We start from the raw sequence: 22,595 nt of genomic DNA, 5'->3' as shown, positions 1-22,595 counted from the left end.
AAAGAAAGAAAGAAAGAAAGAAAGAAAGAAAGAAAGAAAGAAAGAAAGAGAAAGAAAGAAAGAAAGAAAGAAAACTGATGAACATAGAGGAAGGGAAGGAAAAATAAAATAAGATGAAAACAGAGAGGGAGGCAAACCATAAGAGACTCTTTTTTTTTTAAATGTTTTTTTATTATATTATGTTAGTCACCGTACAGTACATCCCTGGTTTCTGATGTAAAGTTTGATGATTCATTAGTTGCATATAACACCCAGTGCACCATGCAATACGTGCCCTCCTTACTATCCATCACCAGTCTATCCCATTCCCCCACCCCCCTCCCCTCTGAAGCCCTCAGTTTATTTCTCAGAGTCCATAGTCTCTCATGCTTCATTCCCCCTTCTGATTACCCCCCCTTTCTTTATCCCTTTCTTCCCCTACCAATCTTCCTAGTTCTTATGTCCCATAGATGAGAGAAATCATATGATAATTGTCTTTCTTTGCTTGACTTATTTCACTTAGCATTATCTCCGTAAAAGACTCTTAACTATAGGGAACAAACTGAGGGTTGCTAGAGGGGAGGGGTGGGGGATGGGGTAACTGGGTGATGGGCATTAAGGAGGGCACTTGATGTAATGGGCACTGGGTGTTGTATGCAACTGATGAATCACTGAATTTTACCTCTGAAACTAGTAATACAGTATATGTTAATTAAATTGAATTTAAATTAAAAAAATTTAAAATAGAGAACAATAACATACCACTACATACCTATCAGAATGGCCAAAGTCTGGAACGTTGACAACACCAAATGCCAGAAGGATGTAGAGCAACAAGAACTCTTATTGCCAGTGGGAATGTAAAATGTTACAGCCACTTTGGAAGACAGTTTGGCAGTTTCTTACAAAATTAAACATATGCTCTAGCAATTGAGCTCCTTAGTATTTAACCAAATATGTCAAAGATGTATGTCCACACAAAAATTTGCACACAAATGTTTATAGCAGCTTTATTCATAATTGCCAAAATGTGGAAGCAACCAAGATGTCCTTCAGTTCAGTAGGTGAGTTGATAGATAAACTGTGGTACATCCAGACGATGAAATATTATTCACTGCTAAAGAGAAATGAGCTATTAAGCCATGAAAAGGCATGGAGAAACCTTAAATGCATATTACTAAGTGAAGGAAGCCAATCTGAAAAGACTACACAATGTATGACTCCAACTATATAACCTTCTGGGAAAGGCAAAACTATGAAGACAATAAAAAGATCAGTGATTGTCAGATGTTGGAAGGGTTAGGCAGGATGAATAGGTAGAGCACAGGATTTTTAGGGCAGTGAAAATATTCTGTATGATACCATAATGATGGATACATGTAATTAACCAAAAAAATGCTCTATCAAATATAATTTAAACTTTCTTTGACTGTACGAAAGTTACCTTCAAGCCCAGTCATCAGTTTTCATTGTATTGTAGATATTCAGAAGGGCCAAATAATCATGAGTTCTAGTTGATGAAATGTCAGCAAAGTGATTTAATGAGTGTAGTATTTTCCTCTTTGACAATACACTAGGACTATTTTTTTGGAAAATCCTTCCAGAATAAAAATACATACATCATAAATGAGATCTCCCACTGGCACTTTCTTCTTTTCTCCCCTCTCTCTTTTTTTATAACGTCAGATTTATTGAGGTATAATTTACATATGGTAATATTCACCTTTTTTATATGCTCAGTCCTATGAATTTTGACAAAAGAATACCATACTAGAGTTAAAATATATAACATTTCATCACTTCAGAAAGTTCCCTCATGCTCCCCTGTAATGAATCCTCTCCCCACCCACATCTTTCCTCCTGATGCTCACTGATCTGTTTTTCTGTCCCCATAGTTTTGCCTTTTCCAGAATTTTATATAAATAAAATCATTTGTGTCTGGCTTATTTCACTTAGTGTAATGACTTTGAGAATTGTTGAAGCTTTTGCTGGTAGCAGTGGTTCATTCCTGTTTATTGCAGAGTTGTAATCTATTATGTTAATGTATACCCACTCCCCTATTTACTGGTTGAAGTACATTTTGAGTTATTGCCAAGTTTTGGCAGTAACAAAAAAAAAAGCTGCTGAGTAATATTGCGTTGTATATATATGCCATATCTTCTTTATCCATTCATCAGTTGGTGGATATTTGGGCTCTCTCCATTTTTCGGCTATTGTAGATAATGCTGCTATAAACATCAGGGTGCACATGTCCCTTCAAATTTGTATTCTTGTATCCTTTGGGTAAATACCTAATAGTGCAATTGCTGGATCTTAGGGTAGGTATATTTTTAACTTTTTGAGGAACCTCCATACTGTTCTCCAGAGTGGCTGTACCAGTTTGTATTCCTACCAACAGTGCAAGTGGGTTCCCTTTTCTCCACATCCTTGCCAACACCTGTTGTTTCTTGTCTTGCTAATTTTAGCCATCCTGACAGGTGTGAGATGGTGTCTTATCATGGTTTTGATTTGTATTTCCGTGATGAGTAATGTTGAGCAGTTTTTCATGTGTCTGTTAGCCATCTGGATGTCTTTTTTTTTTTTAATGAGAGAGAACAAACTGAGGGTTGACAGGGGTAGGTGGGTTGGGGATGGGCTAGATGGGTGATGGGTATTAAGGAGGGCACGTGTTATGATGAGCACTGGGTGTTGTATGTGATGATGAATTATGAATTCTACTCCAGAAACCAATATTGCACTGTATGTTAACTACCTAAAATTTAAATAAAATTTTAAAAAAAGAACAAAAGCAAAACAAAAAAAAAAAGCTGCTATGAACATCTAGGTATAGGTTTTTGTGTAAACGTAAGTTTTCATTTATCTTGGGTAAATACCTAGGAGTGGGATTTCAAAGTCATGTGGTAATTGTATGTTGACCTTTACAAGAATCTGCCAAACTGTTTTCTGAAGTTGGTATACCATTTTGCATTCCCACCAGCAGTGTGCGGGATTTCCAGCTCCTCTACATCCTCTCCAGTAGTAGGCATTGCCATTTCTTAAAAACCTTTTTAGTGGGTATGTAGGGGTATCTCACTGTGGCTTTAATATGCATTTTTTGAATGATTAATGATATTGAGCATATTTTCATGTGCTTAATTTTCATTCATAGTGTGTGTACGTGTGAGATGTCTGTTCAAATTTTGTGCCCACATTTTAAACTGGATTGCTTACTTTATTCTTATTGAGTTATGAGAGTCAACTAACACTTGTGTTCTGGATACCAGTCTTTTTATCAGATGTGTGTCTTGTAAATATTTTTCCCAGCCTGTGGCTTGCTTTTTCACTCTGATAACAGTATGTTATGAAAGGCAGAAATTTTAACTTTTGATAAAGTCTAATGCATCAATGTTTTTCTTATATGGATCATACTTTTTGTTAATTTCTGTGAAATCTTTGCCTACCTAAAGGTCAGAAAGATTTTCTCCTATACTTTGTTCTGTAAGATTTTATAGTTTTAAGTTTTACATTTAAGCCTATGATCCATTTGCATTAATTTTTGTATATGGTGTGACTATTGGTATTTATAAAGCTCTCTTAAATATGATTACATCTGATTATTATTTAAAAGAAAACTTGAAGGAAGGCACATCAGGAATTTTAATCCCCATTTTACAGATAAGAAAATAGGATTAGAGAAGTGATGTGTGACTTGCTCAAGGTCCCACGGCTGATAAGAGGTGAAATTGCAAGGTAAGAGGTAAAATTGTGATGAGAAAGTTCAGGTTGCCTGCTGTCCCAGGCCAGTACTTTTGAAGCCAGACAGCTAGGGCTCAAGCTGGTGCCCCAGCAAAGCAAAGATTCCCAGGGGGATCTGAGCAACCTATTAGGCACCGAGATAAGAGACGCAGATGGTGGACTAGCCTTGACCCAACTCAGATTGCACTTCTCTGATTGACTTGGGGTTCCACAGTTGAAGAGAGCCAGAAGCTGGCCTGTTACCTTGCCCTGGTGATACTCAGTGAATGCTTTTTGATGATGATATGAAGACTTGGAACATGTTCAGAGGAGAGCTCTGAAAGTAATTACTGAGTTAGAAATTAAAGCTAAGAAAAAAAGTTAAGGCAACTAATATTATTTTGCCTAGAAAAGAGGCCTAAGAAGAAACTTGATAACAGCTTTCAAAGAAAAAAAATGAGCTTTCTTTCTGAGGGGTTAGAGAATCTAAGTAAAAGGATAAATTTCTTCCTCCCTGGTGAGGATTGTTATGGACACTTAAGAACCTTTATAAACAGAATAAACTCTTCTTGAGTTTGGAGTCAGGGATTTGCTGAACATAGGCTCAAATGAAGGATTTCAGCATGAGGGTTACATGACTTCTTGCACAGTGTCCTTAGAAATCCCTGGGTGGCTCCTAAATCTGCCTTGTGTCCTCATACAATTCCAGGAGGCCTTTGTCTGTGGACTTCCCCGCTCTTTAGTCTTAATATCTTCACAGGACTGTTCCAATGGCCAACACAAGCTTTACCTTGGCTCCTGAAGGCTTAATTAACTCCCATGCTCCTTGGCCCTGAAGCCCGGTAGAATATGCTTAAGGCTATAAATCTGGCTTAGCATGCCTGGAAGGGCCTAAAATGTTGGCTAGTCCAAATCTGACCCCAATTCTTGAATCCCCTGTTTTATATGCATCTGCTTGCACACCTCCAATTATGGAAAGCTTCATCCATCCCCATAGAAGAAATAATACAATGAACTTTGGACTAGGAATAAGAGGAGTTGGGTTTGAGTCCCAGCTCTGCCACTAACTTGCTGTGTGATCTTTGTTAAGTCCCTTCGCATTTCTGGACCTGTTTCTTTAACAGTAAAATGGTAGTGGAGGAATCTTTTTGTTTTAGTTCATGTTGGTTTCACTGCTGTAAAGAATGGCCCTCAAAAATTCAGTGGATTAAAGGACAGAAGTTTGAAAGACTCCTAATTATTGGAAACAAACTGAGGGTTGCTGGAGAGGAGGTGGGTGTGGGCATGGGGTAACTGGGTGATGGGCATTAAGGAGGGCACTTGATGTAATGAGCACTGGGTGTTATATGCAACTGAGGAATCACTAAACTCTACCTCTGAAACTAATAATACATTATATGTTAATTAATTGAATTTAAATTTAAAAAAAGAAGTTTTGTTATTTCTTATGCAATGTTCAGGGAAAGGGTTCCAGACCGGAGAGGGAACTTTGCTCCATGTAGTTACCTAGGGGCCCAGACAGAACTGATGGCAGTTCTGCCCGTCTTAATACATGGCTTACAAGGTCACTTTGTAGTTACAGCTCACAGGAAAGCAGAAATCTCATGGGAGTTTTTCATGGTCCTGGCCTGGAAGTAGTGTGTACTACTTTCACCCACAACCTATTGGTCAGAATTCAGTCATATGGTCATACCAAACAGCCAAAGTAGCTGAGAAATGTAGTACAGCCATGTGGTGACTAGCTAGAATATCCCATCATAGACTTGATCTTTAAAGGCCCCCTACCCCAGCTCTGAAGTTCTAGGTGTGTTTATTAACTAAACTCATGGTTAACACATTGCCCTGCTACAAGTGCTATGAAAGCCACCTAACCTCTCTGACCATTAGGGACCAGCAGGATGGCAGTGAGGCCAATACAATATCCCCTGTGAAAGGCCAGAGAAGAAGAACTGAGATACCAGCGGCATCACTGGGTACCACGTTAAGCTAAGTTGTCTTTGTGCTTCTTTTCTCTGCAGCATGGGTAGGAGCCCTCTCAATGGGCATGATCTTCTTCTGTTCTCCCATTGTGAGTATATTCACTGATCGTTTGGGCTGCCGAATCACAGCAACTGCAGGGGCTGCTGTTGCTTTCATAGGCCTCCATACCAGCTCCTTTACCAGGTAAGGCTAGGAGTTGCTGGCCATTTGCCCAAGGCTGACGATTGGCTTCTTTCTGGGCTTCAACTGGGGACACTTCTCATTGCAGAATCCGCTGTGGCCCTTTCCATGTAGGGTCCTCAAAGAATCATTGTCCAATGGGATTCATCTAGGTACGGTCTCCAGGACACATTGGTATGCCATATCCCCAAAGAGGACCCAAGAGTTCCAAAGTGGTGGGAGGAGCCTAAGCTTGGGAGTTCATAAAGCTGGGTCTAAGTCCAGTTTTGGCCACTAAACGGTTATGGAACAATTGATGAGTACCATTCCCCTATCTGGGCCTCAATTTCTATACCTGTACATGAGGGGATTAGACCAGATGGTCTTTTCAGGTCTCTTCCAGCTCTGCCTTTCTATTCCCCTTCAATATGCCACACAACTCATGACCTCACTTGCCTTCCTGGGAATGAGCTTCTGGAGTGAATCCATGTGAAACACCCACCATATAGGATTCCTGAGGGAATCTTATATTGAAAAAGAAGTCAGCTCAACGCAAGGCTGCTTAGCATTTCTGACTCCTTTCCAGGTATTTCTGGCTGCCAATGTATGGATAATTTGGGAAAGAAAAAAAAAACATGTCTTGGGCATGAGAAGGGATGTTTAGGAGCATCCCCCACTGGGGGTCTAGACCTAGCACCCAGCTACCCAGCCAGGCCCAGGCTTACCTCAAACTCTGGTCCAGTTGGTTCTACTGTCAAAACTTGGTAGTATCAGGCAAGAAGCAGGCTGTAAGTTCATTTTCTGGTTTCTTTCTGCCAACCCTGCAGAAGCATGTCTGCAGGGGAGGGGAGAAATAAAAACCCTCCACCATGGCCTGAGGAATATGGGACTCCTAAAGAAGTCTGTTGACTTTTTTCCAAAGACACTTTGGAAGTTATTATACCTCCTACTTCCAATCTGCCTGGGCTAGTGTATGAGAATGCTGGCCTGGAGACATGGCTAACTTGTCAGAGACTTACTTTCTGATCTTGGCTCACCAGAGAAGGACTATGGTTATACTCTCTAGGCCTAAGTTTCCACTCACAGTGGAGAAAGATAACTGGGTTCTGCCACAACTGGGCCCTGTGAGAGGGAGCCAGTTTTCTTTATGACTTGAGCATTTCTGGCTTGGATATGGCCTATAATGATTTCTTGGCTTGGTCCCATCCAACTGGGACAGAGGAGGGGAAAACCATGTCCTGCTTGGAATGTGCTCAGCCCTCCTATGGCAGCCCCCCCTCCCAAACCCTTTCAGGATTCTTCTGGTGGTTGGCCTCATTTACCCTCAGCAAGCTGGTGCCTGGCCCCTTGAGCGAAGGAGCTGGGCCTCAGAAGTGGCTCCAGTCTCAGCACTACACAGCAGAGCCCTGTTTTTTAATTCTGAGCAGAGTAATGTGTAAACAAATTAGCAACATACGGATCCCATTTCTCTTCCAGTACACATCGGCTCAGTTACAGGAGGGGAGGGAGCTCAGATACATTTTTTTTCTGGTACTCTTCTTTAGGCACAATGGAGTAGGCGTTCTATTCTCTAGCCCCTAAACCCTTCCCCACCCCCTTTCCCTTTCTGTAAGAACATCTTTAGAGCCAAAAAAACTTTCTGGATGTCTTCATGTCCAGTGGAAAAATAGTTCTGCTTGTGGCTAGGGCTCTAAGTCATCCTTCCTGTTGTCTGAATCAGGGTTCTGAGTTCCTTCAGACGGCATGAGATGGGACAGAGTGTAGGCAGAGCTGGGGAGGCCTTGGCAAGCCTATGCAGGGGCTTCCTGTCTTGAGGCCCTGCTAGAAATAGATCTACCAGACAGCACTCTAAACTAAGTGGCATGCTTTGCCCCCACTAGACCTCTCCTTGAAGGTCTCCCTTAGACCTTCCTAATTCTTCTCCCTTAGACAAGGCCTCCAGACCAGGCCAATCCCAAAAAAAATCTGACAGAAAAGGAGCAGTTGGCTTAGCTATGTGTCCAAGTGGAGGCAACCCTTTTAAAACTAAAGCTTTTGCTCATATCCACTGAATGTAAGCAAATGAAAAGCAGTCTTGCTATTTGCAACAATGTGGATGGAGCTAGAGAGTATTATGCTAAGCAAAATAAGTCAGTCAGAGAAAGACAAATGCCATATGATTTCAGTCATATGTCAAATTCAAGAAACAAAACAGATGAACATAGGGGGAAAAAGAGAGAGGCAAATCATAAAAAAAACTCTTAACTAAGGAGAACAAACTGATGGTTACCAGAGAAGTGGATTAGGGGATTGGTTAAATGGGTGATGGGGATTAAGGAGCACGTTTGTTGGGATGAGCACTGGGTGTTGTTGTATGGAAGTGTTGAATCACTATATTGTACACCTGTAACTAATATTACACTGTATGTTAACTAACTGGAATTTAAATAAACACTTAAATAAAAATAAAAATAAAGAAAAGCAATGGTGTTATAGTCGTCTTAGAATCATGAGTGCTAATACCACATCATCTCTATAGCAGAAGCCTAATCCTTTGCTGTATGAGGACTGGGTCCATCTATGGAGAGGAACTGCCTAACCATGGAGAGTATTAGTTAATTAAATGGTCAGATAAGAACTATTGCAAAACTTGTGGAGGCTTCAAAAAGAAAACAAAATTCTTCCCTAGGTTGTGCCAATATTGTCTAAGGGCAGATAGCTGGCCAAGCTGACCTTCCCATGGCCTTTTCTCTTTTGGCACTTTGCTTTCTGTTACAGAGGTTTATGGCCACAGCAGAACCTAAGAGTTTTAAGCCAGAACCTGCCTTACTTGGCCAGGCCCACTACCTATTTGAGGCTCCACTTCCCATTAAGCAGCCAGGCTACTCTGGGAGGCTAATCCATACCCTGTCCAACAACAGGAGCCGGGCTCTGGAAGTTAAAGGGACTCCTTACTTCAAGATCCCCAGGGAGATCATCTAGGGTCTGGAGTACAGGGTCTTGGGTTATCTAGACCTTGGGTAGGGTTGGGGATGAGGTTTCTCAGGAAACTACCAGCCATTTTCTGAAATATGAACGGCCCTGAGCATAGAGAAAGTAGAGTCCCATGGAGGATCTTGACTTTCCAGGATCTTGGCTCCTTGCAGACCTTTGTTGTTACTTGGGATAAAGCTTTGGCTATAAGTCTACCCATGGTGTCTAGGTGAGCAGTGGGTGAAACTGTTCTAAGGCCCTGACTTCTTTCTGGTAGCCTCTTCTCCAGCCATTGCATAGGTCAGTTCTGGCATTCTTTTGAACAATTCTCTTTGATAGGGTACTATGATTCAAACTAGAGTCATACAGACTAGAGTCAAGTCCAAGCTTTGCTGATCCCCAGTTATGCTACATTGGGTAAATTACTTCTATGAGCCTCTGTTTCCTCATCTGCAAAATAGGGATAAGAAAGTCCTGTTCTTTGTCTGTTCTGAGGGTCAGTGGTAAGTGGGGTTGTGGGTTAATGGTGGGGGGTATTCAGGTCTCAGGAGGGTGACGGGAGAGGGCAGGTGGATTGCTGGTCAGGCTGCTGAGAACAGCTCTTGGTGTTTCTCCCACAGCTCACTAAGCCTGCGTTATTTCACCTATGGGATTCTCTTTGGTTGTGGCTGTTCCTTCGCCTTTCAGCCATCTCTCGTCATCCTGGGCCACTACTTCCAACGCCGTCTGGGTCTGGCCAATGGTGTGGTGTCTGCTGGGAGTAGCATCTTCTCCATATCCTTTCCTCTTCTCATCAAAACACTGGGGGCTAAGATCAAGCTCGCCCAAACCTTCCAGGTGCTGAGTACCTTCATGTTCATTCTTACGCTGCTTTCGCTCACCTACCGGCCACTCCTACCCAGTTCCCAGGACACCCCAAACAAGAGAGGTGTCCGCACCCTGTGCCAACGCATTCTGTCTCAGCTTAGAAAGTACTTCAACATGCGAGTATTCCGCCAACGTACCTACCGCATCTGGGCCTTCGGGATTGCTGCTGCTGCCCTTGGCTACTTCGTTCCCTATGTACACCTGGTAAGGAATATTAGGGTGGACCCACCTTACCTCCAAGAAGCTGCCCTCAGCCTGCCCAAAGTTCGGAGGGTAGGGGTAGAGGACAGTGAAAGGGCAGAGCTGGGACCTTTGGGAAAAGAGACCAAACAATGTTTGAAGAAATCCAGAGTGGGAAAGAACAGACTGAGGGAAGACCTCAATGGGAAAAGGTAGAGCTCCTTAGGGGAAAGCCCATGCTTTATCAGTGGGGTTTCCCCCATCTAGATAGGTTTTCAGGAGAAGATAAGCATCATTGGGATGGAGGACTGGCCCCGATGACCAAAGGATAGGGTTTCCTAAGAGTGTGTTCTATGGAATGCTGGTCTTTGTGGTCAAATTATTTGTTCAGGAAACAACATATAATCAATCTTTCTAGCTTCATGTTGTTGCAATCTTTTAAAGGTACCAAAAATCCATAGTAAAAGAAACCCATTTCGCTTTGTTTAACTGTTGTCCACCTAAATTCTACTGCCACAGAACTGTCAGTTGTAGTCCAGTTATTATCTTCCATAGACCTTGTGTTTCTTAAAACACACTTCTGGAAGCATTACGTGGAAGTTGGTGGATCTCCTCCCCTAGTGACCTGCTGTTGCCCTAGGCTATCAGTTCTGAGTCAGGGAATGGGGAGATCTGGGGGGAGCCTTTGGATTTTCTTAGTTGTTAAGGCTGTCTGTATTCTGTCCTGCCAGGGCTTGGAAAGGGCTTGGAGATACCCACTCCCCTCAGCTATTGCTCAGAAGCCCAGAATCCAAAGAGCCAAGGCATATGAAGCCTTTTAAACAAAGAAAGCTAGTTCTGGAGCTAGGGCTACAAAGGAGTGGGTTGTAGGGGAGGAAGTTCTTGCCATGATCCAGGAATGTAAGCAGTAGAGGATTTTTGATATGTAAACAGTTAACCAGTCAGCTCTTTTTCTTCCTCCTGTCCCTGGGGGTCCTGGTGCTATGCTTTTCAGATGAAGTATGTGGAGGAAGAGTTCTTGGAAATCAAGCAGACCTGGGTGCTCTTGGTGTGTATTGGGGCTACCTCAGGCCTTGGGCGCCTTGTGTCAGGCCGTGTCAGTGACTCCATTCCTGGACTTAAGAAGATCTACTTGCAGGTGAGTGTGACCACCCAGCCCTGACCACAGTGGTGTGGGGAGGAACAACCTGCCACAGATGGTAGGTAACCCCCAGCCTTTGGGATAGAATGGTAGGCTGTTTCATTACTGTGCCCTGGGCTCCAGCTTTGACATGAGCTTGTTGTTTAACATGGGAAAGTTGATCAAATTCTCTGAGCCTCAGTTTCCCTTGCTTTCAACTGAAGACAGTCATCTTTGTTCTGCTTCCTTCATTAAGATGGAGTGAGGGTCCAGTGAGAGCAGTGTGTAAATGGAAACTCTAAGAACACTTTCAAAGAAAGCATTTATTAATAATGGCTCTTACATCTGAAATAGGGAAACTGAGGCCAGGAGCTAGATGTTGTCCCCATTGAGGACTGATCTCCTTGCTCCCCCATACTCTCTTGGAAGACCTTGGGCATCTATAGTATTCCATCGCCCATTGTTTCTGTCCTTTAAGTCCAGGTTCAAGTCATTCACTTCTTATACTTCCACAGTTACTTGTACCAGGCATTGGCTCTCAAATGCTATCTTCCTGATGGACACACAAAAAAAGTGCCAGAAAACACAACCTTACTTCCCCTCTATGGGCCTCACTTTCCTCATTTGTGCAATAAGAATAATTCTCACCTTTCCTATCTCACCTCACAGGTGAGGATCAAAATTTCTTTTGATAGGTGTGACCTGAGTTTGGGAAGTAAAAATGTTATAACCATGCAACATTTTAATCTTTTGGACAGTAATACAGTGCCTCATATTGTGGGCAGTAGCCACCTGGATGCTAGAAAGGCCACTTCCTGTGTGGCCTGGGCTCTGGTCTGGCTTCAGACTACTGTTCAAGCTGTCTGTCTTTACCTGGCAGCAGTATTGCCTTTCTGACCTCGTTCATGCTTTTTGCTCCTGCAGCTGGGTTTACCAGAAGGTACATGAATGTGGAACCCTGTGAAGGGGCAACAGCAGCCCCTCAAAATATGTTGTCACAAATAATCCATTAAAAAGGTAGTTGAGTTCTGACTCTCCTGGTAAAGCCCTAATAGCACTTCCAAGGAACCCTGACAGGGGCCCTGATATAGTAGGGATTTCTTTGTCTTCTGACAGCCCCAAGTGTTTTCCTAAATACTCTACGTCTTAGACGAGAATATGATTAAAGTTTTCTATTGTATTTAACTCTGTGTTAAATTTGCAAAAGCACTTTCATCATATTCCACTTTATGCTAAGTGATGGATGGCAGAACTATGTCCCAGAGATAAGTGACTCGACTGAAGTCAACTCAAAAGACTATGATTGAGATAAACCAGTTATGAAATTCTGAATTCCTGTGCAAATATCAGCAAGTACCTTATCTGGGTAGCTTTTTGCATAGGAGAATGTGTGGATTTTTCATCCTCTTCCATATGCCACCCCTGTAAGTCTTCCCTGTGATTACCAGCTGCTCCAAGATGCTAATGGTACTGGAAATCAGGGTAAGCTAGTATTTGGCCAGGACTTTATCTTAAGGAAAAGCAGCAGCCCCTGCCTAGCCATAATAGCTCATTTCTCACCACAGTCCCTAGGAGAGAAATAGGGCCCAAGCAGCTTTTGCTTTCTTATGTGCAGAGGGATTTCCAAGGGAGGTAGAGGCATTGACAAGTCAGAAGGAGAGCTAGACTTAGGGCTCAGTACTTCCCCTACACACCCAACACTCTCTCTCCTCTGTTCCGGTCTTACTTGACCCAGTTTTACCACTTAGAATAATATAAAATTATCTTAGAATGTTATAGCTAAAATATGTCTTTGTCAATTGTAGTCCAATTCCCTCATTTTACAAATTGAGGAACTGAGGCCTAGAAAGGGAAAGTGATTTGTCCAAACTCTTCTTGGTGGCCAATGTCTCAGGCAGAGAGCACAAGACATGGATAAACTTCTTTCTCTTGAACTACTCAAGATACTCCATCACAGGAATTTGCCTCACATTCTCCCTGGGTCAGATGCAGGAGTATAGGCCTGGGAGAAGAAAGGAGTATACACAACTTCAGATTCTGAAGAAATATCCACTAGACCCTGTGGTTCCCACTGTTAGCAAAGATAGACACATGTATCTGGTGTCAAGCCCCTGGACAGTCTGTTAAAAAGAAATGGTGACAACCTGCAGGACAACCTCACTTTGGGCCAGTTCTAAAGGTCTGATTCTCACTTCAAACAGAGATTTTAATCTAAACTTGGCAAGGCCTCATGGAGGATGTTAACGGGCAGCTAGATACAATAGGTAGTAATTAGAGATGACTGAAATCAGTTAATGGGGTCCTTTGGATTGTATAATGGTATTAAGTCTTAATTGCCATACTTAATTGCCATTATGGCTTGGTTGGTAGGTGGGTCTGGTTTTATCTTATAGTTGTGCATGAATCTCCTAAAGGAGAAGCTGGGATATCAGGGTTCTTATTCCTAGATTCCACCTAGGTATCCCAAAACAGCCTAGGCAAAGTTCAAAAATCTTCCGACAAAGAGATTTCCTCAGATGGCACAGCCAGGACATTTCTTATCCTCTCTAAGAACCAACTGATCAACCTAGCAAACCCACTGCCAGTACAACACGGAAAATCTTCAGGGCTTGAAACAGCCTTGACCCTCCTACCCCATTCATGTGGTGATGTGGTGATTTACCCTTCCTGGGTAAGTCTGCCTGCCTGTGTGAAGGATTAGAAAATCGTGGATCCTGTCAAGGACTTAGTAAACAGATCAGGTCTTAGCCCTGACCCTGGGATGACCTGGCTCTGCTGGCTAGAGTGGGTGGGAGGAGGGGGTTTATTTCTCTGTCTACAGCCCAGGTCTTCAGTCGGACTCACTGACACAGGTTGCAGATGACCTTAATCAAAAGGCCAGCTGTGTTTCCAATTGCTCTTCTCTCTGTTGAGTGGGAAAAACTATCTTCTGGAAAGGCAGTTTCTTTGTTTTTGAGTCAATTTGCTCAGCCCAAAGAAAGCCCAGTGGCTAGTCAATGCCCCTAAGTTGGATTCAGTCTCCCAAGAACCCCTCCTAGTATCTTAGTTCTCCTTAAAGTTCCCCTTGTTGCCCTTTGCATGGTGCCCAGCCAAGTCCAGAGGACCCCACAGCCATGCTATCTGAGATGGTGGTGTGTCCCATATCCTGTATCATAAGGAACCTGGGTGAACCTCCCAATGGTTTCCTTCATGACAAGGTGTTTTCTAAAAGCAGTCACCCACATAAGTGGGCACTGGGTCCTTCCTCATTTCAGGAAGCTGTGACCCATTCATACCCCCATCTAATCATCATTAGAGTTATCCTCACTTCCTTCCCTTCCTCTTCCCGTATCTTACTTGGATCTGAGAACACCCTAGCATGGTCTGATTCCAGACCCTAATGCCTGGGACAGCCAAACACAAGATCAAAACAACAGCAATTTCATTTAGCTTACAGTTCAGTGAAAAGACAGTTTCCTTTTTTTTTCAAGATTTTATTTATTTATTTGAGAGAGGGAGCATGAGAGGGGGGATGGTCAGAGGGAGAAGCAGACTCCCCGCTGAGCACGGAGCCTGATGAGGGACTCAATCCTGGGACTCCAGCATCATGACCTGAGCCAAAGGCAGTCACTTAACCAACTGAGCCACCCAGACGCCCAGAAAGACAACTTCTTAAGGACAGGGGACATGCCCCCTAACTTTTTAAAAAATCCTGATGGAATCACAGTTAAACAGGAGCTCTCTTAAAAACCTTGAATCCTTCAGTGCAGGACTTAGAAGGGGCCTAAGTAACTATTTAGCCTAACTGCTCTCTCTGTTGACAGCCCCTGTTCCAATTTTAGATGGTAGAAATGAAACCCTGAGAAAGGAGATATGATTTACTATGTGGTCTTGACTGACAAGCACAACATGACCTAAGGCCCTTGCTCCTCTAGGTCATCTCCTTCCTGCTCCTGGGCCTGATGTCCATGATGATTCCCCTGTGCCGGGGCTTCGGGGGCCTCATCGTTGTCTGCCTCTTCCTGGGCCTGTGTGATGGCTTCTTCATCACCATCATGGCCCCCATCGCATTTGAGCTGGTAGGCCCAATGCAGGCCTCACAAGCAATTGGCTACCTCCTTGGCATGATGGCCCTGCCGATGATTGCTGGGCCCCCCATTGCAGGTGAGGCTGATATTACAGGGAGGGCATGAGTGGGGGAGTCCTGTCTTCCCTGGGCCCTAGCAATCCTGAGCACTTCTGCTTGAAATCCCTTTTACTCTTATTCTCTATTTAAGCAGCCTTGTTACAGTGCATGAAACCCCTTACCACTATTGGTGGAAGAGGCTACGTATAGGATATGTGCATGGATTCATTTTTTTGGGAATGGGCTTTTCATGGCTCTCTATCTGTTTCAGTGGGGTTTTATTTTAGACAGCCTGGCTGATACCGAGAGGGTAGAGAGAGAAATGGGTTTGGCCTTCTTGATCATTCTATTGGTCCAGTATCTTCTCTCTCTCTCTCTCTTTATAGGAAAGTAATTATTTGCAAGGTAGTTGGGAAGGAAGAGAAGAGAAAGTGGACCCTGGCTTTATTAAGGCTTAGAGACACCCCTCTCCTTCTTCTGAACTGAGCCTGTAGAAGAGATTTGATTAAAGCCAAATCTCAGGACTGAGCCAGTAAGGCTTACTTCCAGCAGGTAGCAGGCAAACTGTTGGCTTGCAGTCTTTCAGTACTCCCAGTTTCCTTCTCTACTCTCCAAGAACAGCATTGTTGATACCCCAGGGAATATAGGAAACAAGGGAAAACCAATGAAAAGAGGACTCCATTTCTTTTCTTTAGGATTTATTGCAAATGCTGATTCATGGGCTAGGTTCTCTAGGCTGGCCAACTGGGCTAACTCAACAAAAACATAAGAAATAGGAAGATTGGTAGGAGAAGAAAGGGAAGAATGAAGGGGGGGTAAACAGAAGGGGAAATGAACCATGAGAGACTGTGGACTCTGAGAAACAAACTGAGGTCCTCAGAGGGGAGGGGGGTAGGGGAATGGGATAGGCCAGTGATGGGTATTAAGGAGGGCACATATTGCATGGTGCACTGGGTGTTATACATAAATAATGAATCATGGAACATTGCATCAAAAACTGGGGATGTATTGTATGGTGACTAATAAAACAAAATAAAAATTATTTTAAAAAATACCCCTTGAACACCAATTCTGCGTAAGGCACTATAAGGGCATGTCATGCTGTGTGACAGTGACAAGAGCTTCCACCCAGGCCCTGTGCAACAGCCACACTGCTCACTGGGAGAGGGGAGCCTCTACGCAGCCTCTGATCCCAGAGGTGGATCCCAGAATCCACGTCTCTTTCTATTTTGCTTACCATCTAAGCAGCTCAAGGGTTGACTTGCCTTTCCTCAGTAGTATTTTTGGGCTCATCTTTCCTATGAGGTATCCCATGTTATCTTCTGCAGGGATTCCTTGCATACTATGCCAACTATATTCATGGTATTGGCAACCTGTAGGAACCCAGAGGGGCCAATCATATGTGTAATTGGGATGAAGAATATATATATATCCTTCTCAGTGTGAATGGGAACTTCAGAGAAAGGGCATTTCCAGGAAAGAGAAAATAGGAACTTAGCTGAACAGTTCCACAAGAACACTCTAGTCTAAGTTGGAGGTTGGAGGGTGTATCACTATGAGTCAAGACAAGGCTTTGCCATCTTTTGTGGAACTCTTTTAAACTAGGTTCCCTCCTAAATCCATATCTAGGAGTGACCAGAAGTTAAGCTGCAGCTTCATGAAAGTAAAAATGGAGAACTTTAAGAGAAGCTTCATTAGCCCCTTTCATAATAAGCATTAACCTCAAGGGCCTGCAGCCCCATCACCTCAGGGAGGAGCCACCTGATTTGTAACAAAGGTTTTATTATTATTTTTTCATTATGAATGTTTAAATTGTGGGGGGATTTTGGTCAAGGTAGTGCAGGCCAAGGTTCTCTGGATAGGCATTTTTATGGCCCCTGAAAAAGTCAGAGAACACCTTTGGGCAGGAGGGCAAAGCTGAACTTGACTTGTCTTTCTTGACTGTTTCAGGACTCCTCCGCAACTGTTTTGGGGACTACCATGTGGCCTTCTACTTTGCTGGTGTGCCCCCCATCATTGGGGCTATAATCCTATTCTTCGTACCTCTGATGCATCAAAGGATGTTCAAGAAAGAGCAAAGGGATTCCAGCAAGGATAAGATGTTGGCCCCTGATGCAGACCCAAACGGGGAGCTGCTGCCAGGTTCCCCCATCCCTGAGGAACCAATCTAATGCATTTTACTTGCCATTGTGTGCTCCTCCCCAGCCCTTTCCCTTCACCCCACCCTGCTCAGCATTTACATTTTTGCCATCAGCACACTTGTTCTCAAACATGCACACACAGCAGTTCAGCCACCTGACCAGCCCCTTGGAGCCAAAGCTCCTGTTAAACTCATTAACCAAATTCTCCCTGTGAATGCCTTTAAACTTGCCAGGGTCCTTCTCTCAGGATCTAGGAAACCTTGGGATCCCCCTGGTCTTTGGAACATCTCCATATACTTTCTAAATACCTGGAGATGTTACCTCCTGGCCCCAGCTTGCTAGTTACCCACTAAAAGCAACTTCCAAAGGTGCTACTGTGTCCCTAGGAGCCTGGTGGGAAGACCCAAGCCTCTGTGTGCTCAGGAGTTCCTTGCCATCTGTCCTTGGGAGTCATTGGTAAGAGGGCAGAGAAACGGCAGAGAGGTAAAATCAGACAAGGAGACTTGCTTAGTCTCAGAGTCTCTGAGGCCTGTGGTTTCCCAAGAGCTGTGGGTGACATCACTTTACAAGTGTACAAATAAGTCTCCCCACCATATAGTTGGTTAACAGTCTTCTTCCTTCTTCCTTTCTTCATTTTTTCCCCTTTACTCCTTCTTCTCCCTTCTCTTCCCCCTCTACTTCTTTTTATGGCTGTCATAGATGCATGGGTGCTTGAAGACAGAAGGGACCTAGAGCTTGGGCCAATCAGCCTCACCTTGGCCCAGCCCACCCCTAACATGATCATCAATTCCACTCATCTCAGGCTGAGCTACATCTCATTTTTTGGCTCAAGCTGCTATAATTATAAACTGGAAGATTCAATATCACATAGGGAAGGGACCTTAAACACCATAAAGTTCCACTCACTGATTTTTACAGATTTCCCAGGCCAGTGCATTAACCTGCAGGCACTTCCAGCTCCCCATCTGTGTATTCACCTGTCAAAATGTGAAGAAATTCCTTTCATCTCAGCAGGCAGAGGAGGGCTGATGATGGGGGAGGGCATGGTTGGGGGAGGGGCAATAGTTATTGACCTGGCAAAGGACCAACTCCTCCATTTCTCATTTGCCATGATAGGTTAATATTTCCACCTGGGTCAGGGCGGGAAAGGGGCTGTTTTAGGGAAGATCCCATCCCAACCTGGATCCCCAAAAGGTAGAGGCAGCAGCTACATGTAGGATTTAACAATTTCTTTTAGGAAGAGGAAACCATCTTAACCTTTACAACGCAATATGTCTCCCATGCTGGGCATCCTGAGCCACTCTGCTTAGTGGGCATTAAAGGTGCCAGGAAAGGTAGGCTCTGGGCCATCTTAATCCTTCTGAAATAGGGGCCAGACGCTTCCCCATGCTCAGATTCTGAGCACCATTCTTGCTGAAGAGCATTCCCAGCCAGGCTGTGTCCAAGCCAGCACAACTCACCTCCTTAGGAGTTCAGCCTCTCTCCTTACTTGGCCTCTTTGTGTCTCTTTCTCTGTATTCTGGGCCTTTGTCTGTTGTGCTCCTGTTACCCTAATATTTCATCACCTTCTTGTCAGACATCCTTGGCTGTTATTGGAGCTAACAGTGACTTGCCACCCTTAGCCAGGGCCATCCAGGGCCAGGAGGATGAGGTTGCCTGTGAGGGGCTCCAAAGAAGACAGTGGTCCCTAACCATGACATTTTCCGTTACAAACAGGCAGCTTGGGCATGGTTGGCCTATGATGGCTGCATTCAAGGCCAAAGTCCTACGCCCCCTCCATTGGTCCTAGTCCAGCTTTTATCAACTTCCCAAAGGAAAACTCACTGGCTCTTAGCCCTGTGGGTAGAAAGGGGCCTAATTACTATCCTCCTGGCTCAAAGAGCAGTGGGACAGGAGAAGCTGAGCCCCAGGAGCCTTGTAACTCCAAGGAGAGACCATTGAAAATGTTGGAGCAACAAAGCCCCTGTGCCCATTCTTCCTGTCCCACCCCCACCAAGTCATTGGAGGGCAGTTCTGCAGGGCCTCCTTTGTTGTTCAAGGTAAAGAAAGCTCTTAAAAATCAGGCTGCCAACCACTTCTCTCCAGATCAAAGAAAGACATTCACGGGTCCCAAATCTGCCCTATCAGTTGTCAAATAACATAGTGGGGTGTCAGTTTACTTCTTCCACATATGTGCATGTACATGTGTGAGCTTGTGTGCTTTTGGAGAGAATGTTGGTTGGTGAAAGCAGCTCAGTATTAATATTTAGGGTAGGATGCAGCCTCTAATGCACCACAGTTAAATCTAGGAGAACGAACAAAATTTGGGAGCTTGAGATCTGGGACATTTAAATCCTCAAAAGGATTGGAACAAAATAAACATATCTAAAAATCTAGATTTGGTATGTGTGTTGTCTACAGGGTGAAATAGTCTTAACCTAGTTAACAGCAGGAAGTTTGGCTTCAAAACTGAAATCTCATTTCAAATAAAATTTCTGCCAGGGTCTATACTCTCTGTAAGAGCAGAAATTGGAAAAGGATCTCTATAGGGGTTCTGGAGTTGGGTGGACTATTCAGGATTAGATTTTTAGGGAGCTCTGAAGTGGAATAGTATTCACTCTACAAAATGAGAACACAGTTAGCAGATAAGCCAAGTAGAGACCTCACCAATGCCACCACCTTGCTACATACATGCCATGTTGAAAATGGGCAAAGACCTTAGGAACAATCCATTTTAATCTGCTCCCTCGTTATTGATGGGAGAACCTAAAGGGACTGGTATAGCTGGGTTACACAGCCAGACAGCAGCAGACCCTGGAGTTGGTGATGCAGAAGAGAGACCTACAACAATGACAAAGCTGGGAGTAACTTTGTCCATCCTCTAATTTTTGTCCATCCTTTGTCCGTCCACTGATTTAAGTGGAGAAACTGAGGCCTAGATATAGCAAGAGGCTGAGCAGGAGTTCATCAGTGGCAGAGCATGCTGAGACTTGAACTCAGGTAAATGACTTCCAGTCCAAATCCCTTATTTTACAGATGAGGAAACCAAGAAGGGAAAAATGACTTGTCTCCTTCATTTAACAACTATGTAGTGAGCCCATTTCCACAAGGGTGTCAAAAGGACCAGCTCCAAGCAAAAATGAAATCTGAGCAAAGTTTGATTTTAGCATATCCCATTTTTTTCACGATTACCCTCATTCCCAACCAACACATACTTCTGGTGTTCTCTCTTCCAAAGCACTCCAGATTTTCATGCAGCCTTGGCCTTGGCAAGCTGGTCCCACCTACTGCTCTTCTAACCCCGGGAAACCAAGGGGTACAAATAAAGTCCATCTCTCTGTGGCCATACACTGAACAGGGGAAGGGTAACGAGAGGGGACTGGTTTCCTCTGAGACAGGGTAGTTTACCACTCAGCTCTTGGTGATTGTTGTTTCTCCCCTGACTCAGTGCAGACATCCTCAGGCTGCCAGCCTCTTCATCTCCTCCCAATGAGACTAATTACTCTGTTCTGCTGCCTAGCCCTAGGCTCTCCCACCCAAGTTCTGCTGCCCCATCAGTCCCTCCTCCAGTAGCCCCAAGGCCCCAGTCTGCGTTTGATCACTCAGATCATTAGATTTCAAAGCCTTGGAATCCCATAATTTTTATGAGCACACGCTCTCCTCCAGGGCCTTTTCATGTCTGAAAGAGGGAGCCAGCAAGCTCCCTGCCACTTCTCCACAGCAACAGAGCAGGCCAGCTGAAAGGAATTATGGGTGCCCCCAGGAAATCCCTGATGTCTGACAGCTGGTGCCTAGATAGGGTGGGTGCTGGTTTGAACCAGAAACCTTAGTTCTGAAATTTTAATGAGCTGAAATGTACAGGAGACTCCAGAGGCACAAAGAAAGGGATTAGATACCCAACTCCTGCAGGGACTGAGGACGTTTTGCTTTAGAAGGCCATCAATTCCTGCCTTCCAGCTCTCCCTAGTGGTCACCAAGCAGAGTTCCATGACTGATTTTCAAGTCCTAAAGAAATATTTTCTAGGGACCTGCTATGTGTCAGGCACTCTGCTAGAACTCAGGGATTTCAGAACGAAAGAAGAAGAGGTGGGGAAAACTAAGAAAAAAAACACACACAGGAGAAGGAATTTGTACTATCTTTTTTCTGAGATACCTTTTTCTCTTCTGGATCCCAGCAGCCCAGAGCTTACTGACTTCAGAGCCTTTGGGACAGGACAGGAACCGCCAGGGCCCTTTCAGGACCGAGGCCCCAGCATTTCCATCTTCTCACTGCCCGGAGACTGGCCTCCTCCTGGCCAAAGCCCCTTGGAAGAATTATGCACTCCTCAGCATTGTTTTCCTGCTGAGCCAGAGCCCAGCCGGATAAAATTAGCCCATTGCTCACTTCTAACAAGTGCCAGAGCTGAGCCCAGCAGCGCTCCTGACTGGCCAGTAGGACGCCTGGACTGACAGCACCTGTCGAGGGCCCCCAGCCCATAGCCTCCTTGTTGCCCCAGCCTACCTACACGAGGGATGGGAGGCTACAGACAGGCGACCACTACCCTTTTTCCACTGCACACCCACCCTACACTGCCCTTGCAATGACTGGGCCCTGGGATCCGGGGATGGGGGTGCTAACTGGTACCACTTCCCACCAGGTCTCCATGCCCACCCCACACTTCCACTCGGGGAATGCCTGGGGATGGAGATGGGGCTGGGGGCCCTGGGGCCCTGGCTGCGGCATTTCTTGGTTCTGCCACAGGCCTCTGGTCACCTTGGGTGAGGAAGGGCAGGACTCCTGCCCCTCCATGGCCCTCCATCCCCTTCTGCATCTGGGAAGGGTAAGAACCTGGGAGACGCGCCACAGAGATATATCTGACCTGCTACTCAGATGGGAATCGGACCGCCCAGGGAAGGGGACGGAAGGAAGCCTGGAGAACCTAACCTCAGGCCCTACCAACTGTCCGGGGAGCCAGATGAATAGACTGTAGCTGCCATGTGTCCTGGGCTCAGGTGCTCCTAGATCCCCGCCCCCACTGCCCTGCCTGTGCCGCTGCCACCCCAGGGACTGCAGCTGCCTGCCGCCCCCACCCACCGAGCGCTTGATCCAGAGCCCTGGAGGTGATCCAGGCTGCACGGGCGATAACCCTTTCCTACCAGCGGCTCTCTTCTCTCTTCCCCCTACTTGATCTGGCCCCAAGGCCCCAAGGACGGAGTCGGCCTGTAGCTGGCGAAGGATCTAAGTGATTCTAGGCAAGGGGCTCTCGGAGATGAGGGGGTTGGGGGGTGGGGATCGCCTCCAGGGAACCCTTGGTCCAAAGCAGCCAGTCCTCTGCCCTCCTCTCCAACCTCCAACCTTGGGTCGGGACTGTGGAGCCGCCTTCCCCATGCTGGTCAGCACAATGGGGCTGCTTCTTCCAAAGAATTGGCCCAACCATCA

General features: G+C 45.0%; 1 protein-coding gene across 1 annotated transcript in view; it reads left to right on the top strand.

The window, feature by feature from the left end:
* The window catches only part of SLC16A2 (solute carrier family 16 member 2), a 117,720-nt gene extending 98,148 nt beyond the window's left edge, over positions 1-19,572 (top strand). The window contains exons 2-6 of the mRNA XM_008703054.2: positions 5,712-5,856; positions 9,405-9,855; positions 10,826-10,969; positions 14,866-15,094; positions 17,007-19,572. Coding sequence (XP_008701276.2) covers positions 5,712-5,856; positions 9,405-9,855; positions 10,826-10,969; positions 14,866-15,094; positions 17,007-17,227 — 1,190 coding nt within the window. The 3' untranslated portion in view covers positions 17,228-19,572. The remainder of the gene's footprint in view (positions 1-5,711; positions 5,857-9,404; positions 9,856-10,825; positions 10,970-14,865; positions 15,095-17,006) is intronic.
* Positions 19,573-22,595: the final 3,023 nt, after the last annotated feature.

This window comes from Ursus maritimus (assembly GCF_017311325.1).
Source record: "Ursus maritimus isolate PB19 chromosome X unlocalized genomic scaffold, ASM1731132v1 scaffold_X1, whole genome shotgun sequence".
NCBI lineage: Eukaryota > Metazoa > Chordata > Mammalia > Carnivora > Ursidae > Ursus > Ursus maritimus.
This window is presented reverse-complemented; position numbering and strand designations above follow the sequence as displayed.